This window comes from Crocuta crocuta, unplaced genomic scaffold, assembly GCF_008692635.1.
Source record: "Crocuta crocuta isolate KB4526 unplaced genomic scaffold, BGI_CrCroc_1.0 scaffold761, whole genome shotgun sequence".
Taxonomy (NCBI): domain Eukaryota; kingdom Metazoa; phylum Chordata; class Mammalia; order Carnivora; family Hyaenidae; genus Crocuta; species Crocuta crocuta.
In genome coordinates this window covers 973,454-993,356 of record NW_027528354.1, presented here as the reverse complement: position 1 = coordinate 993,356, position 19,903 = coordinate 973,454, and the positions used below count along the sequence as shown (strand labels likewise).

Here is a 19,903-nt window from a genome sequence, read left to right as displayed (position 1 = left end):
GTCCCAAAGAACCATCTCCCCAAAGCATAAGATTTGAGCTTCTTTTATATTAGGAAGAGGGGGAGGTTGAAAAGGTGGTGAAGTTAAAAGATGACTGACATCAGTAGACATCTGAGAAAGGTCACATAACTTCTTTGTTCTTGGTCAGTTGATCTTTGCATACAGGAATCTGGCTTGGTGTTTCTGTAAATCTTAAACACAGCAGAGTCATTTCTGTTATGTACTTCCTTATCTTCTTGGGTGTGGTAGCTTTGGGGTAAAAAGCAGTTTTTGCAAACCTTAGCTGTAACATGGCTAAGTGCAGGACTAAGCAGAACTTTCTAAGCTATAGGTCACAGCAGCAAGGGAAATGGAAGCAATATGGAGTCAGACATGCTAAGTTTTTCCCTGTTACACATTCATCCACTTCATTTTTTCCTCGTTCAGTTTTTATTTTAGACTTTCAGATAATACAGTAGGAAAAGAACATAAAGTACTGGTTTTCAAACTTTAGTGTGCATAGAATTACTTAAAGGTATTGTTAAAATAGATTGATGGGCCCCACTCCAGTCCTCTGATACAGTAGATGTTGGGTAGGGACAAAAAATTTGCATTTCTGACAAGTTTCCAGATGGTGCTTAAGCTTCTGGTCCAGTGATCACTTTTTGTGAACGACTATATAATGAACCTCCATCACCCAGTTTCTAGTAATTATCAACTAATGACTAATTTTTATCTGTACTACCACCTATTTCTCTATGGCCAAGATTATTTTGAGTAAATCCCTAAAAGCTTATCATTTCGTCTCTAAATATTTCAGTATTTATCACTAAGAACAGAAAGACTTTTAACCTAACCTCAATACCATTATTAAACCTAAAAACAATGAACACTAATTCCTTAATATTAGCAAATATCCAGGCACTGTTTGAATTTTTCCAATTCTTCTTTTTTCTTTTTCCAATTTTTCCAATTAAGATGCAAATAAGATACACCCATTGTGATTGGCTGATCTGTAAGTTTCCCTTCCACATTTTTTCCCCTTGTAATTTTCTGTAGTTGAAGAAACTGGGTCATGTCTTGTAATTCCTCAGTCTAGTTTGCCATCTGCAGTCTCATGGTGTCATCTAACATGTTGCTCTGTCTCCTTTATTTCCTGTAAATTGGCAGTTAGATCTAGAGTCCTGATCAGAATCAGGCTCGATTTTTTTTTTTTGGTAAGAAAAAAATAAATAAAAATACTAAGAAAAAAAGTAAGAACTTCATAGGTGATGTTGTATACTTCCAGCAGGAAGCATTTAATGTCTCATTGCCTCACTCATGCTATTAGCAAATGATGATCATTGTCTAGGTCTGCTAATTCACTTACAACTGCAAAATGGTAATATTCTTTTTTTAATGTTTATTTATTTTTGAAAGAGAGAGAGACAGAGTAGGAGTGGGGGTGGGACAAAGAGAGAAGGAGATACAGGATCCAAAGCAGGTTCCAGGCTCTGGGCTGTGAGCCCCAAGCCCAACACAGGGCTCAATCTCACTAACCTGAGATCATGACCTGAACCAAAGTTGAACCCTTAACCGACTGAGCCACTCAGGTGCCCCATAAAGTGGTAATATTCTGATTCTTCTTTCTTCATCTAACTACAATGTAGAAAAGAAACATCTCCTTGACTGTTGGTTACACTGGAGTATAGTTCAGATAACAAAGGCAGGATAAATTCTTGATTATTTCTCCTTAACTATTAGTTTCCAAAAATATAAATTTGAACAGTGACTGGATGATTACTGTTAATTATTGTTTAATGTTGTTGAGCTTAAGTTTAAAAAAAGACTTTGTGTTTTTAGTGATAAATACTAAAATATTTAGTGATGAAATGATATGCTGTCAGGGACTTGCTCAAAATAATCAGGGCCATGGAGAAGTAGGTGGTGGTACAGATGAGCTAAGAATAAGCCATTGGTTGGAAACTGCTGGAAGTTGGGTAATGGGTAAATGGGCATTCATTTACACCAGTTGATTCCCTTGTAGCCTCCAAGTGCAACCAATAAATGTTACTGTTAAGTATCACTAACTTTAAAACTCACTAATTTTAACCTAGTTGATGTATTCCCATAAATATTATGCTCAAATTAGCCCAATTTTAGCCAGCCTTTTTATCAGAATCTTATAGTCTTTGATCACTTCTCTTGTTTTCTAAGTATGACAAATGTTCCTAATTCATACTTTATTTTTTCTGACCCACATCTCCTATCAGCCTTTTCTTTAGTGTGCCCAGGTTTATTTCGTGGAAACATGGGAAATGGTATTGAGAGAAAACCCTCAAGTGTTAGGGGTGCTCACTGTTACTAAGTTGATCATTGCTTTTCTAGGCCTTTTTAGGAGACAGAGCTAGGATCTTTTTTTTTTTCATGAACTCAAACTGATACTTCCAATTCAAATCCAGAAACTGTAGGATTTTATTTACCCTCACCAGTCTTACTTCAGTATCTCCTTTCACCTAGCCAAAAATTCCTGTTCTTAAAAGCACCAATGAAAATACTTGGAATAGCCTACCAACACTACAAAGAGTTTTAAAATTTCTTTTTAAAAATTCTTTTGTTCATTAGCCTATTTTCTTCTTTTTAAATGACAATTTTATTGAGATGTATTTCACATATTATAAGGTTCACCCTTTTAAAGTACAGAATTCAGTCATTTTTAGTGTAGAGCTGTGCAACCAACTAATCCAGTTTCAGAATTTCAGAACATTTTCATCACCACATAAAGAAACTCTTACCCATTAGCAGCCACTCCCATTCTCCTCCCCATGTCTCATGGCAACCATCAATCTCTTATTTTCTCTTCTGGTTATTTCTTCTAAATGGAATAAAACATTATGTGGCCTTTTGTGACTGGCTTCTTTCATTTAGCATAATGTTTTCAAGGTTCATCCATGTTGTAGCATGTTTCATTGCTCATTCCTTTTTTTGAAAGCGAGCGAGCATGTGCATGTGCCTAAGCAGGGGAGGGGCAGAGGGAAAGGGAGAGAGAATCTCAAGCAGGTTCCACACCCCGTGCTGGGCTCAGTCTCAGGACTGAGATATCATGACCTGAGCCAAACTAAAGAAGTGGACACTTAATTGACTGAGCCACCCAAGTACTTTTCTTTTCTTTTCTTTTCTTTTTTTAAAGTAAGCTCTATGCCAATGCAGGGCTTGAACTCACACTCCTGAGATCAAGAGTCACTCAGCCAGCCAGGTGCCCTACTTCATTCCTCTTAATTGTCAAATAATACTGCCAGATATTATATGGATATAACATATTTTGCTTCTCCATCATTTGATGGTATTTGCATTTTTCAGGTTTTTGGCTATTGTAAATAATGTGGCTATAAACATTTGGACATGGGCTGTTTTTCTTTTGATTTGTTTTGTTTTTTAATACTTTCTTGTCAAGTTAGCTAACGTACAATGTAGTCTTGGCTTCAGAAGTAGACTCCTGTGATTCACTACTTACATACAATACCCAGTGCTCATCTCAACAAGTGCCCTTGGTCTCTGTAACTTGATTGTCCTTCCCTTCCCCTATGGTCTTCTGTTAGGTTTCTCAAATTCACATATGATTGAAAACATATGATGTCTTTCTCTGACTGACCTATTTCACTTAGCATAATAACCTCCAGTTCCATCTACGTTGTTGCAAATGGCAGGATTTCATTCTTTTTCATCACCGAGTAGTATTCCATTGTATATATAAACCACATCTTCTTTATCCATTCATCAGTTGATGGACACTTGGACTCTTTCCATGATTTGTCTTTTGTCGATAGTGCTGCTATAAACATTGGGGCACATGTGCCCCTATGAATGAGCACTCCTGTATCCTTTGGATAAATTCCTAGTAGTGCTATCGCGGGGTCATAGGGTAATTCTATTTTTAATTTTTCAAGGAACCTCCATACTGTTTTCCAGAGTGGCTGCACCAGTTTGCATTCCCAATAACAGTGCAAGAGGGTTCCCCTTTCTCTGCATCCTCGCCAACATCTGTTGTTTCCTGAGTTGTTAATTTTAGCCACTCTGCCCATTGTGAGGTGGTATCTTATTGTGGTTTTAATTTCTATTTCCTTGATGGTGAGCGAAGTTGAGCATCTTTTCATGTGTCTGTTGGCCATCTGGATGTGTTCTTTGGAAGAGTGTCTATTCATGTCTTCTGCCCATTTCTTCACTGGATTATTTGTTTTTCAGGTGTTGACTTCGGTTAAGTTCTTTATAGATTTTGGATATGAACTGTTTATCTGATATGTCATTTGCAAATATCTTCTCCCATTCTGTCAGTTGCCTTTTAGTTTTGTTGATTGTTTCCTTTGCTGTGCAGAAGCTTTTTATCTTGATGAGGTCCCAATAATTCATTTTTGCTTTTATTTCTCTTGCCTTCAGAGACATGTCAAGTAAGTTGCTATGGCTGAGGTCAAAGAGGTTGTTGCCTGTTTTCTCCTCTAGGATTTTGATGGTTTCCTATCTCACATTTAGGTCCTTCATCCATTTTGAATTTATTTTTGTGTATGGTGCAAGAAAGTGTTGTTCATTCTTCTGCGTGTTGCTGTCCAGTTCTCCCAGCACCATTTGCTAAAGAGGCTGTCTTTTTTTCCGTTGGATGCTTTTACCTGCTTTGTCAAAGATTAGTTGGCCATACATTTGTAGTNACGAACCGCGAGATCATGACCTAAGTGAAAGTCGGACGTTTAACCGACTAAGCCACCCAGGCACCCCGATTACAGCTTTGTATTGTAGGCTAAAGTCTGGGATTGGGGTGCCTCCAGCTTTGGTTATCTTTTTTCAACTTTGGCTATTTAGGGTCTTTTGAGGTTCCATACAAATTTTATGATTTTATGTATGTTTCTTCTAGCTCTGTGAAGAATGCTGGTGCTATTTTGATTGGGATTGCATTGAATGTGTAGATTTTGGTAGTATTGATATTTTAACAATATTTGTTCTTCTAATGCATGAGCATGGAATGTTTTTGAATTTCTTTGTGTCTTCTTCAGTTTCTTTGGTAAGCTTTCTATAGTTTTCCGCATACAGATCTTTTACCTCTTTGGTTAGGTTTATTCCTAGGTGTTTGATGGTTTTTGGTGCAATTGTAAATGATATTGATTCCTTGATATCTCTTTCTGTTGCTTTGTTACTGGTGTACAGAAATGCAACCAATTTCTGTACATTTATTTATATCCTGCAGCTTTGCATGATGAATGCATGCTGAATTCATGTATCAGTTCTAGCAGTTTTTTGGTAGAGTCTTTCAGGTTTTCCATGTAAAATATCATGTCATTTGCGAAAAATGAAAGTTTGACTTCTTCTTTGCCAATTTGGATGCCTTTTATTTCATTTTGTTGTCTGTTGTGGCTAAGACTTCCAACACTGTGTTAAACAACAGTGATGAGAATGAACATCCCTGTTGTGCAGATTTTATATTTGTTGTACCATATGGACTATGAAAGAAGTCAGAGGAATATAGTGTGATGATAGTATTATCTAAACATTCCTTTCCCTTTTCTCCTCCTAACCAGGATCAGGTCTCCAGGAGTTCTTAGACACATTTTGCTATGTTTAATTTTAGTAAGATGTTTCTTTCTGGCTGATTTGGTTCTTTGGATAGTTTAAAATCATACTTTAAAGTAAATCGTTTTAAAATATGAATTTATGGCTTTAAAATGCAATTTAAAATTAGATCTGGGGCATCTAGAGGGCTCATGGCTCAGCTGGTTAGGCATCCAACTTTTGATTTCAATTCAGGTTGTGATCTCATGATTTGTGAATTCGAGCTTCACCTCGAGCTCTATGCTCATAGTGCACAGCCTGCTTGGGATTGTCTCTCTCTCTTTCTTTCTCTCCCACTGCCCATCTCCTATTTGTGCTCTCTCTTTTTCTCTCTCTCAAAAATAAATAAATATTTTTTAAAAATAAAATAAGATCTCTGTTGGATCTACACCATGAGAATAGATTTAAGAATGACAGATGGGGGCACCTGAGTGGCTCTGTTGGTTAAGTGTCCGACTTTGGCTCAGGTCATGATCTCATGATTCGTGGGTTCGAGCCCCATATCAGGCTCTGTGCTGACTGCTCAGAGCCTGGAGCCTGCTTCAGATTCTGTGTCTCATTCTCTCTCTGCCCCTCCCCCACTTGTCCTTTGTCTCTCTCTGTCTCTCAGGAATAAATAAATATAAAAAAAATTTTAGAATGACACATGTGCCAGAGGCCTAGTCTAATCTGTTACTACACATTTAACAAATTGACTTTTACTTGTCTATACCAACCACTTAATTTTTATGTAAAATAGTAGTCATGCAGTATATCATAAACCTGTTTCTCAAACACAAATGAGTTCATTTCTTTTTATTGCCAGAAGTAGATTGTTTGTATTGTTGATGTTGTCTTTACTTACTTTTAAAAAGATGACTTCAACTATTACACATTTTCCTTTGTTGAACTTACTCTTCTTAATTTCAGAAAAGGAAGTTTCTACATTTTTATGCTGATGATGAAGGGAAAGTTTGTTCATTATCTCCTCCTCAATAACTTTCTTATAGTGCCTTTTACTTAAGCATGAGGTAAAGGTTTGAAGCACAGAGGAAGGGAGTTGAAAAAAGTGTCAATGAGTAGTAAGAGTTATTCAGCATTTTAATTGTATATAGGAACTTTATTGAGAATTTAAAGTCTTCTTTGATAGTAGTAAGAATTAATGAGTCTTTTTCTATATTTTTCCCATTTTCTCCACATTTTTTTTTGTCATTGAGCTCATGGCTAACAATGAATATATTTGAAACAAAAATACTGTACACAAAAATAAATATGTACCCAAGAGCAACCAACAACAAAAAATCAAGACTCAATTTGACTTTAAGCTGTAAGGTTGGAAGAATGTAAAGGGGATGTATATAAATTTAGTCAAATAAATAAATCATCCTTCTCGCAAATACATATTTTGCATCTGAAAAATGAAAGAAAATGCATGTTATGCCATCTTTTAAAAGGTTCTTCTGACTGTCTTATTCATACACATACACATAAGTCTCCTTTTGTCCTAGTTGATGCTTATTGATACCTTTAGATAACTTTCTCAGAAAGTTAGGTAGATTTTAAAAGAGGTTATATTAGTACATTATGAAAGAAAAAAAAACAAGAAAAAAAAGGTCCATTAGCCTATGCTTTCATGATTTAAAACGTGTCTCAGAAATGTCTTAGTTATATTGTGTGTTTAGTTTCAATTTTTAGTGACATAAAATGATTGATATATTACAATCAACCTTTTAGTGTAAGGACTACAGAGGTCCTTAAGAACAGTAAGGTGTCTTTTTTTTCCTACAGACTCTTTGTGTTTACCAATTTAGTATTATTACTTAAAAGCAATGATGTGAATGGAAACAGTGTGACTGCTTTACAGTTCTTGAGAGATTTTATTTTTTAATTAAAAAAATTTTTTTAAATTTATTTCTGAGAGAGACAGAGAGAGAGACAGTGTGAGCAGGGAAGGGTCAGAGAGAGAGGGACACACAGAATCCGAAACAGGCTCCAGGCTCTGAGCTGGCAGTCAGCACAGAGCCCGACGTGGGGCTCGAACCCACGAACCACGAGATCATGACCTGAGCCGAAGTCGGACACTTAACTGACTGAGCCACCCAGGTGCCCCTGGGTGATTTTATATACTTATATTATTCTACCGTGTACTTTAAAAATTACCTCTGTATCTTCTGTTCAGTACACAATTATTTTATTAAGAAAAATATCTCTTAATTCTAGGATAAACCACATTCTTAAAAAAAATTCTCTTAAAATGTATGCTTAATTTAAAACTTCCTTAAATTTTTTTTCCCAGTGAATTGATTTTTCTTTTATTCTTTCTTCACCAGTGGTCATATGCTTTAGAAAAGCCCAACACCGGTAGCATATTTAACCTTGCATGGTCAATTGATGGCACTCAGATTGCTGGAGCCTGTGGAAATGGTCATGTTGTGTTTGCACATGTGGTGGAGCAACGTTGGGAGTGGAAAAATTTTCAAGTAACATTAACTAAACGAAGGACCATGCAGGTATGATTATGTTCCATGGTTGATTAAACCTGCTTCTTTTCACATTAGCTCATATACAGAATATGGAAATATCTTCACTAATTGTATTCAAGTTTATAAAAATTCAGTCATATTAGAAATATTTCACCAATGCCATTGGTGACTTTTTCATGACATAAGGTAAGAACCTTTCACTGATACAGAACCTGAGTGCCCACAGCTACTGTGGTTATGGGGTTGAGGGAGGGATGGTGAAACTTGAAGCATTTAGGGACTATATGGATTCAGTTCAGGAAGGAGGGAAGAAGCTGCGACAAATTAGATTTAACTCCTGGAGCTGACCGCACGGCAGGCCTAGCCTGCTAGTCACTGTCAGGGTTACATTATTTTATTAATTTATAATTATATGAGCTTATTTAACCTGTTTACCAATTTTTTTTTTCCTTTTGAGAATTACCTAAGGCTAGCCAACGTGGGAAAATGGTAGGAAGTTCTTATTGGGAGTTAGGAAGCAAAAAACAGGTACTTTTGGAGTGAAATAAGACAGGAAGGCTAGGGAGTCCCTAGGTGGCTCAGTTGGTTGAGTGTCTGACTTCAGCTCAGGTCATGGTCTCACAGTTGGTAGGTTTGAGCCCCGTGTCTGGCTCTGTACTGATGGCTCAGAGCCTGGAGCCTGATTTGGATTCTGTGTCTCCCTTTCTCTCTGCCCCACTCCGCTTATACTCTCTCTCAAAAATAACTAAACATTAAAAAAATTTTTTTTGTTTTAAGGGAGCCTGGGTGGCTCAGTCAGTTGAGTGTCTGACTTTGGTTCAGGTCATGATCTCGTGGTTTGTGGTTTCGAGCTCTGCGTTGGGCCCTGTGCTGACAGCCAGCTCAGAGCCTGGAGTCTGCTTCGGATCCTGTGTCTCCCTCTCTCTCTGACCCTCCCCTGCTCACGCTGTCTGTCTCTCTCTCTCAGAAATAAATTTAAAAAACATTAGAAAATTTAAAAAAATTTTTTAAAGGACAGGAAGGTTGGGATGTAGCAGTAGGAAGTTGGGGGAAATGTTCAGGTCAGAGAACTCCAGTGAGAGGGGTTATCTTTGCACTATAAGCTTCTTAAGTACACAATACTATATTTCACTCAGCACTATATTTCATACTATATGTCTTGCATATAATAAATGCTCAACAAATAAATTTTTAAATTTTTAATTTATTTATTTTAGAGAGAAAGAGAGAATGCAACTAGGGGAGAGGGGCAGAGGGAGAATGAATCTTTTTTAAAAAATTGTTTTTTTAATGATTATTTGTTTTTGAGAGAGTAAGAGTGGGGAAGGGACAGAGAGAGAGGGAGACAGAGATTCCGAAGCTAGCTCCAGGCTCTGAGCTGTCAGCACAGACCCCAACATGGGGCTTGAACTCATGAACTGTGATGTGAGATCATGACCTGAGCCAAAGTGAGACGCTTAACTGACTGAGCCACCCAAGAGCCCCAGAATGAGAGAATCTTAAGCAGGCTCCATGCTCAGTGCAGAGCCCGATGCAGGGTTCAATCTCATGACCCTGGGATCATGACCTGAGCTGAAATCAAGAGTCGGATGTTCAACTGACTGTACCACTCAGGTGCCTGGTCAACAGATATTTGAAAAGTTAGACAAAAGATATAAGGAAGAGGCCAAAGATAATGTACAAATGGCAAGCCCTCTGCCAGAGAAAGGGGACTGTACCTTCTTCCTCCTATTTGTATCAGTTGCCTCTGTCTTCATATTCAGAATTCAGACTATTATAATTATTTGGAAGCATATATCTTCTAATTTCTAGGTCTATTCAAATATTCTTTAGCCTAAGTATCCAGATATTTTTATTTGGATAATATGGTCACTAAATTCATAATCATTGGTATGTTATAGTTTTTCTTTGTTCTGTTTACTTATTTTTAAAATTTTAAACATTTTATTATGGAGAATTTTTTTAATATAGTTTATTGTCAAGTTGGTTTACATATACCACCCAGTGCTCATCCCAACAAGTGCCCTCCTCCATGCCCATCACCCGTTTTCCCTTCTCCCCTACCCCTCATCAACCCTTATATTGTTCTGTCTTTAAGAGTTTCTTGTGGTTTGCCTCCCTCCCTCTTATGGAGAATTTTTTTAATGATTATTTATTTTTGAGAGAGAGAGAGACAGAGCGTGAGCAGGGGAGGGGCAGAGAGACAGGGAGACACAGAATCTGAAACAGGTTCCAGGCCCTGAGTTGTAAGCACAGAGCCCAATGTGGGGCTCCAACTCACAAATCACGAGATCATGACCTGAGGTAAAATTGGACACTTAACCAAGTGAGCCACCCAGGTGCCCCTATAATGGAGAGTTTAATATGTACACTGAAGTAGACAGAATAGTATGATGAATCACTATATACTCATCACCAAGCCCTAACAACCAACCCATGATCAAGCCTGCCCCAGGCATGTCCATATCTACTTCCTTCCTTCCCCAATTATTTTAAAGCCATTTCAAATATCATATTTTATCTGTGAAATTTTCAGTATACAGCTAAAAGATAAGGACTCTTTTTAACATATACAATATCATTATTGTGCCTTAAAACCAATAATTCCTTAATATTATCAAATATACTGGAAGTGTTCAAATTTTTAGCTGCTTCCCATATGTCACATTTTTAAAAGTTTGTTTTGGGGGTGCCTGGGTGGCTCAGTCGAGCATCCGACATGGCTCAGGTCATAGTCTCACGGTTCACGGGTTTGAGCCCCACGTTGGCCTCTGTGCTGACAGCCCAGAGCCTGGAGCCTGTTTTAGATTCTGTGTCTTCCTCTCTCTCTGCCCCACCTCTGCTCATGCTCTGTCTCTCTCTGTCTCTCAAAAAAGAATAAACGTTAAAAAAAAGTTTTTTTTAAAAAAAAGTTTGTTTTGAAATCGGGATCCAAAATGGTTTTCATGTTGCAATTAGTTGACATGTCTTTTAAGTTTCTTAATCTGTGCATTGCACTTCCATCTCTGGTTTTACAACCCTGCAGTTTATTTGCTGAAGGAACCAAATTGTTTGTCCAGCAGAGGTTCCCACAGTCTGGACTTTATTGATTGGGTCCCTTTGGTGTGGTTTGACAGACTACTCTGTCTTCTGTATTTCCTGCAAATTAATTATTGGATCTAGGTGATGTTTTGTATAAATAGATATTTTTGTTCATTAACCTGGGAACTAAAACATTATTTATAGTGTTGTATGTATATATGACAAAGAATGCCTTGTAAGTTCTAATCAGTTGATTTGGGGACATAATTATTTTATCCATTTAGTACATTGGGAGTGGTTAGCTAATAGTATTGCTAAAATAAATTCTAGCCTTAATTTCAAAAATGCCCCAAGATGAGAATATATCTAGAAAGAGGAGTTCTTCTTACATAATAGAAAGGAGTCATCCTAGAGATTAGAGAATTTTTACATGAGATAAAATGAACAGTCGAGGTGTTTATGACTTATCTAATCCAAATTGTCTTTGTACTTAAAATAATGTTTGAAAATAATCTTTCAAAATTTTAGAACTAAGACACTGTTTTTATTATTTTACTTTCCCAATGATTATAAAACATTTGTATTACATTTTTGCTAAATTGGGCCTATTCAGTGTTTTTTCTTAAAATACTTCCATATACTCATTCAATAGATATTTATTGAGTGATTCCTACTTGCCAGGCATTGGACTAGGCAATGGCAAAGATAATTGTGATGAAAGCAAATTTGGTCCCTGTTTTCATGGAACCTCCTAGATTATTAGTATATTCAAAATCTCTTTTTTTCTCATAAATTCATCTGAAATTGATTTAAGGTAAGCAATGAAGAAAGAAGCTTATTTCTTTATATGAAGTGAAGAAATGGACTGACTTGAGGAATTATTGGATTCAGAGGCTTAAATATCAACAAGATTTCATTTTTTTCTTCCTCGACTTTCTTTTTCTCTGTATTGGCTTTGTTTTTATAAAACCTCTCCCTCTTTCGTGGCCTTGATATTTCTATCAACTTCAAATCCATCCAGAAGAGTGCTTTTTCTCCCCCCAATAATTCCAACAGAAATCTCAGCACTGGGTCTCATGTGCCAAGTCAAGGTTGAGTGTATTTAGTTGGGAGATGGGGGGAAGGATGAATCAACTCCATCTAAATCTCTTGGTTACTCTCAATAATGGAGGAAATAGTTCCTCAAGGGGTAACCAGGACATATTTACCAGAAAAGAGCATTTGATTCTGGGAAGAGAAAAACCAACATTTACCCACTATGGTTTATCCTTTGGCTGTTTAGCAACCCTACTGTACTAGTTATGTATTGTTGCATAATAAATCACCCTAAAACGTAGTGGCTTAAAACAGCAACATTTGTTATTTCTCAGTTTCTGTGGGTCAGGAATCCAGGCATGGCTTTGCTAGGTTTTCTGGTTTAGAGTCTCTCAACTAGGCTACAATCAAAGTGTTGGCCAGGGCTTTAGTCTCATCTGGAGGCTCAACTAGGGGAGGATTTGCTTCTAAGCTCACTGATGTGGTTATTGGCATGACTCTATCATGATATGTTCAACTAAGAGACTCAGTTTCTTCTAGACTGTTGATTGGAGGCCACCTATAGTTCCTTGTATGGAGCCTCTTACATACAGCTTACAACCTGGCCACTTGATTTATCAAAGCAAACAAGTGAGAAGGGGCAGAGCAAGTGTGAGCAAGACATAAGTCATTGTTTTGTTTTGTTTTTTAAGTTTTTATTTTATTTATTTGAGAGAAACAGAGACAGTTTGAGTGGGGGAGAGGCAGAGAGAGAGAGAGAAAGAGAGAGAGGAGAGAGAGTATCCCAAGCAGGCTCTTTGCTGCCAGCAGAGCCCAGTGCAGGGTTTGAACCCACAAAACCGTGAGATCATGACCTGAGCCGAAACCAAGAGTCGGATGCTCAACTGACTGAGCCATCTAGGCACAGTTTTTTATAACCTGAACTCAGAAGTAACATCTCATCACTTTTACCATATTCTTTTCACTAGAAGGAAGCTATTAGATCCTCCTATCCATACCTGGATATATTTACACTTATTCATATATGTATAATTCAGAAATGCACTACTAACTAATGCAGCTATTCTGTATGCAATTGAAGACAAACCTATCCCTCCCTGAAAGAATATAGACTCATCCACTTATTCCATCCAGTTCTAAATTTATGGTCTGGAAAACTATAAATAAATGTGAATTTTAATTATTCTCCTCTCCCTCCTCATATTCCTAACTTCCACTAATGAAGGGAAAACAGGACAGCTGCAATGAAAACACTTTGGAAAAGAAGAGAGGGAAAACAACACACTGTGATTACCAGGTCCATAGCTAAAATCCAGCTGGCCAGGAATATACTGAGAACTCTTTTTCTTTGCAGTTCTTTGCAGTAGAGTTAGTTGCTTGGTTAATTTAGCAACTCTGGTATGCTTTTCTGGGAAGATCTCCCACTTGGGAGAATTCCCTTTTTGGGACTGTACATTTTAGTGACCCATTTAGTTTTATTATAAGGTAGGGTCACAGATTGTCACAGGAACTGAATAATCACATTTTTTGTTTGCCTGGTTTAGAGTTTTACAATTTCCTTAGAAGCTTAGTGGACAGTTGGTTGATTTGTATTTCATTAATTCAGAAATCAGAGATCATGTAGAGTCCTAATTATTACATGTAGATCTTTTCTTTTTTAATAGTTTATTGTCAAGTTGGTTTCCATATAACACCCAGTGCTCATCCCCATAAGTGCCTTCCTTCATGCCCATCCCCCCCCATTCCCTCCCCCCCCCCCCATCAGTCCTCAGCATTCAAGAGTCTCTCGGGGTGCCTGAGTGGCTCAGTCGGTTGAGCGTCCGACTTCGGCTCAGGTCATGATCTCACAGTTCGTGGGTTCGAGCCCCATATCGGGCTCTGTGCTGACAGACCAGAGCCTGGAGCCTGTTTCAGATTCTGTGTCTCCCTCTCTCTCTGACCCTCCCCTGCTCACGCTGTCTCTCTCAGAAATAAATAAAACATTAAAAAAAAAAAAGAGTCTCTCATGGTTTGCCTTTGTTACATGTAGATCTTGATCTGGCAGTTGCTACCCAGCAATAGGCTTCATTGCCTTACTCTTCTCCCTGGACCTCAGCTTTTCTGTGTATAATAACCTATTGTGAGTTTTCTTGTCTTCTCCTTGCCTTCAGGCTGTATCTTTTTTTTTTTAATTTTTTAAAAATTTTTGAGACAGAGAGAGACAGAGCATGAACAGGGATGGGGCAGAGGGAGGGGGACACAGAATCTGAAGCAGGCTCCAGGCTCTGTGCTGACAGCTCAGAGCCCGATGCGGGGCTCGAACCCACGAACTGTGAGATCATGACCTGAGCTGAAGTCAGACGTTCAGTCGACTGAGCCAGCCAGGCACCCCAGCTTTCAGGCTGAATCCTAATGGGTGATTCTTTCCAAAAGAGATAGTTGATGTCTTCCTTGAGAGAAGGTACAGGTGAAGGAGATAAAGCATTTCTCATCTCAACTTCACTTTTCTCTCTCTCCTGACACTCCGTGTAGCAAGGGGCACAGCTTTGGGGCCTAATAGTTGCAGTAATTCAAATTATTTGATTTTTAGTCACTTTATCTTTTTTAAAGATGAGTTAATAATAGACTGATTTTGAGGATTAAATGAGGTGATGTAAATAAAACAAAAATAAATAGTAACTATTACTATGATTAGTTTATGTATAGGTTTAAATGAGTTTTTTACAAATGTGGAAACAGAATTTTTGGATTTATGTCAATTTGAGGAGTCTAAATACTGTGGTTAGGAGGAAGTATTCAGTGACACAAGTATTAAGAGATTTATTCTGGAACTTCCCTGAATCAAACAGAGTAAATGGTGCATTTTAAAATTCAACACAGGACATTTCTGATGTGGGATTCACCATAGTTTTGAAATTATAATTACAATTATCAGAATGTCTTTAGTTTTGGGATTATAGCTGGGATGTTTTAATTCTGTTTAAGTCCTAGTGTTCCAGATTCACAAAAAAGGCAGTTCCTTCATATGAAGCTTTAGGCAAAGATGAATTTTAAGAAATCTGTTTATAATTTGAATAATGGCAGAAGCCTATACAATTGTATTATTAAATATTGACTTTTCCTAAACTTGTATTAACAGCCAGTTTTTTCATTGCATATCATATTGCTATAAAGAAACTAACATATAACTTCCTTTAAAAACTTTCATTTCAGCTGTCTGTAGATAGTTGGTTAACTATCTAACTTTTGATCCCAGGGTCATGAGTTCAAGCCCTGCACTGGGCTCTGCACTGTGCATAAAGCCTATGTAAAAACAAAAATAATAAATAAATAAATAAAACACTTTCATTTTCTTCCATTAGCTTTAAAATGTTTCTAGGAGAGGTTGGTATTTTGGACCTTTAAAAAGTCTTGGGACCCTCGGCTTCTGGTGAAGATGGTGTCGTAAGTTCACACTTGGAAGAAAGAGACATACCTGTGACTCCAAAGAGATCAATAATATATGCCTATTTAATATAATATTTAAGGATAATTTTTAAGAAGACTTATCAGGACTCAAAAACAAGAGAAACATCTCTGTGGTCCAGAGATGGAACAAAAATGGAGAGTGTGAAGTCTCTGATCTGCTTGACTCCTGGTCCAGAAGCAGGGAGGCAAAGGCCGTGAGGAGAGTGGCTCTGCTGGCTAATGGAACTGAAAGTACTTGATGTGAGACAAGCGTGCTGATTTGGTCTCTCTAAAATTAGAGCATGGGGATCTGTAAGGAAGTTGTAGTCTCCCCCTTTGTGAAAGACCTAAAAAAAGCCTTAGACTTAGAGACTCACAGAGTCACCATCTGCAGTCATGGCCTCCTCAGTTCTAGGGGACCCATTCACTGAGCCCTGGAGTTGAGCAGTATGCAACCTGCACACACCTCTGTGGCTTTGCAGACACAAGCCAGCCTTTTCATTGAAAGCAGTCTTTACATTTGTGTTCCAAGTAAAAACTGGCTGATTCCAGAGACCACTGTTGCTTCCACAGCCTTCTCAAGTAGAAGTGTTTTTCTTCTTTCTGACATGTATTACTGGGTCTGGAGATTGGGTGGGCATCTTCCTTATCCGTCATTGCTGATTTCAGACCACAATAATTTCTTCCTCCCAGAACAACTCCAGCTCCTTTATAGCACCTACCATCAGACTACCCCTCAGTTTGCAGTCATTTCCCCCACTCATTGAAGAGTGAAGCAAACATATCAGTGTCTTTTTATTTTTTTTTTACCATTAGTCCAGCATCACTCTTTTTTATTAAGACTTTCAAAAAGTGTCTAAAATATAAAAAGTTATTTTAACATAACCGTGGTAGCATTTCACATTTCTCCAGTTGTTTCTTAAATATATCTTTCTGTGATAACAGGTCTTACTTCTCCAATTATTTTCTAAATATATATTTAGATAGTTGGTTTGTTTATATCAGGAAACAAAGCTCCACATTGTATTTAGTTAATTTGTCTCCTCAGTCGGTTTAAATCTGAAGCAATTTCTCCTCATTCTTCTCTATTTATTCAAGAAACCAGGTGGTTTCTTCTGCTGAACTTTTCACATTTTCCTGTTTGCATCCATTCCATTTCCTGAATGCATCCCAAATGGGATGATTCCATTTAACATGTTCATCTAGGCCCTGTATTTCCTGTAGACTGGTAATTAGATTAAGAACCTTGATAAGTATAAAGAACCCTTCATAGGTACCACTGTGGACTTCCTTTTGAATCACATCAGAAGACACATATGTCTACTTATCTCTCTTTTAGTGACGTTAGGATTAATCAGTATGTTCAGATGTTGTAAGTTTGGTTCATCTGTCATGAAAAAAATGTTTGAAAAGCCCATTAGGCTTTTACTTTAATATTTTTAGCAGCCATTGATAATACTTGTCTAAAACCATGTTTCACTGGGATTTGCAAAATGGTAGTCTTGTAATTCTATTATTTCTTCTGCATTTATTAGTTAAAGTTCTCCCGTAAGACATTTGCCCTTTCAACCATTTGGTTACCCTGAGTTGAGACTGTTCTGAAGTATTTTCTATATTTACCATTTTTCAGATAATGAGTTGATTTCCCAATGAGTCTTGTTATTGTTATTGTTGTTGGTGTTATCGTTATAAGCTTGCAGATTTTAACATTTTTGATGTATTTCAATCCATTGCAGTCATTATTCTATTTAATACTCAAACGGTCCCCATCTTTGGCCAATTGGCGCCTGTATTCTTTTGAGATGATTTCAATAACTTGCTTGCATTTCTGATAAGATATTGTAGGCTTCTCATATATTTTCTGTCCCAGACTTGGAATCAACAAGTTTTCCAAGAAGGCTTGCTCCTTTTGGGAGGGAAATGTTATCTAGATACCATGATCCAGGTGTGTGCTAGGTGTGCTCCTTGATGCTGGCTTGATAATTACTTCTAGATTAAATGTATTTTTTTAATTTTTGTAATCTCTGCATTCAATATGGGATTCAAATTCATGACCCTGACATCAAGAGTTACATGCTTTTCCAACTTAGTCAGCCAGGAGCTTCAAAATGTATTTGTTTTTGACAGATAAAAATACATCATGAGTGTATACTGAGGTTTCAAATTCAAATTTAAGATTATAGAGTTTTGCTCTTGATTTCTTGTTTATAGCTCTTTTCTTTTATAGGAAATTTTTGGTTTCTAAAGACATTAGTGGTGCTGTATGTGTATATAACTATGTCCCAAAATATTTAAAATAACATCAATATTGTTCTAATAATACGTTACTAAATACTGTTTTAGATTTCTTGTTTTGTTTTTTGTTTTTTGTTTTTCTGTTTTAGAGAGAGAGTGAACACACATGAGCAGGGGAGAAGGGCAGAGGGAGAGAGAGAGAGAGAGAATCTTAAGCAAGGGCTTAATTCCATGACCCTGGTATCATGACCTGAGCCAAAATTAAGAGTCAGACATTTAACTGACTAAACCAGCCGGGTACCCCTCATTTTGTTTTTGTAACATAAACAAATCCGTATATCTTCATATCTTTCCCTTTATTAGATAAAAAGTATTATACTATACACATTGTTTTGCATTTTGCATTTTTCACCTTATGCCATATCCTGGAGATCACTCCATAGATCTTCGTATTCTTTTTTTTGAGCTGTATAGTATTCCACTTTGTGGGGAAAAAAATGTGTGTGTGTGTGTGTGTGTGTGTGTGTGTGTGTGTATTTATGTATGCATGGTATATATATATACCACAGTTTATTCAATCTACCCCTTTGACAGACATTTGGGCTCTTTCCAGTCTTTTGCTATTACCACTACTGCTGTATGTAGTTAATAGCCGTGTGTGTGTGTGTGTGTGTGTGTGTGTGTGTGTGATTTCATAGTTTTGCTTGTTTATGTTTGTGATAGAATTCTAAAAGTAAGATTTTTGGGTCAAGGAATATATGTATATGTAATGTTGCTATCTCCATCATGGTGATAGCAGTTTTCATAGTTTGGTGAGTATGGGAGTTGAGGAGCAGAGAATAAAAATACAATATGCCTTCTAGATTGAAGTGCTTTAAAGAAGTACTTAAAAGAAGTTTGACTTTATCTTTCTTTTTTCCATTCCCATTCATTCTTCATTAATACTATAATTGTCACATTATATTTAGAAAGATGATGACATTTTGAGGGGAATTTAAAGGAATGCTAACTTAAAGATACAAGTTGCAGATTGTCCATCAATTTCAAGATTGTTAGCTGATATTACCAAGTGTTAAAATCCTTGCAAACTTTATTCTGTTACTGATTTATATAACAGTTTGACTATGAGAGGTAAAAATCTTTTTTACTTGGTGCTTAGCTTTCTTATACATTATCTCTGTGTTTTTACATGTGGAAATACTTGTGCCCCTCTGTGTAGCTTGACTTATTCACTGTGCAGTTGGTTTCTTTACTAATACCTCCTACTCCATTTTGATTTTTTAAAATTATTATATCTCTTTTTTTAGAACTTAAATTTTAAAGTAAAACCTAGCCCTAAGAAGTTATTTTTACTGTTTGGGGCAGAAATCATATGGTCTCTTTCCAGTTCCTATATGCCATATATATGTATATTTGTATATGTGTACAAATATATATATTTACTTATTTATTTTTATATATTTTTTTGCTATATCTCAGTGTTACAGCATTTTTCACCTTATTTCTCCATTGCTAGACCATTCAAATTGCCTTTCAGGTTAGAAATCTGCTTATTTCTACTTATTTCTAGGATATTTTCTATGCATTTCTTTTGTTGGTTGATTTTTTTAATGTTTATTTTTTTATTTGGAGATGCATGCCCAATGGGGGAAGGGGCTGAGAGAGAGAATCCTAAGCAGGCTCCACATTGTCAGCACAGAGCTAAATGCAGGGCTCTATCTCACGACTTAAACCACAAGATCATGGCCTGAGCTGCAATCAAGTCAGATGCTTAACTGACTAAACTACTCAGGTGCCACTGTTGGTTGATTTTTATATCCAAATATATCATCTTATGCCTAGTGCCTATTGAATTCTTCTTTTTTGCATGATTAGGTAAACCAGAATGCACTGAATTTTTTTATGTTTCAAACTCTTACTAACTTACCTAATTAAAATGTTGATGTGTTTTAATGTTGTTTGTTGGTGTTTCATTTTTCCTTGTTTAGGTTCGTAACGTTCTTAATGATGCAGTGGATTTACTGGAATTCCGTGATAGAGTCATTAAAGCATCTTTGAACTATGCACACTTAGTTGTTTCAACATCTCTTCAATGTTATGTGTTCTCGTAAGCATCTTGCATTTCTTAAAAATTTAGAGTTTTGTCTGTGATGAGGAATTTATTTTTAGTC

The 19,903-nt window shown here is 36.8% G+C and overlaps 1 protein-coding gene across 4 annotated transcripts in view; it reads left to right on the top strand.

The window, feature by feature from the left end:
- IFT80 (intraflagellar transport 80) overlaps positions 1-19,903 on the top strand; it is a 117,961-nt gene that overhangs the window by 50,706 nt on the left and 47,352 nt on the right. For all 4 annotated transcript variants that reach the window (XR_013332542.1, XM_077753761.1, XM_077753760.1 and 1 more), the window contains 2 exons: positions 7,863-8,042; positions 19,721-19,839. Coding sequence is in view for 3 of the 4 variants with exons in the window: in XM_077753761.1 (XP_077609887.1) it covers positions 7,863-8,042; positions 19,721-19,839 (299 nt within the window). In the remaining variant the exon portion in view is untranslated. The remainder of the gene's footprint in view (positions 1-7,862; positions 8,043-19,720; positions 19,840-19,903) is intronic.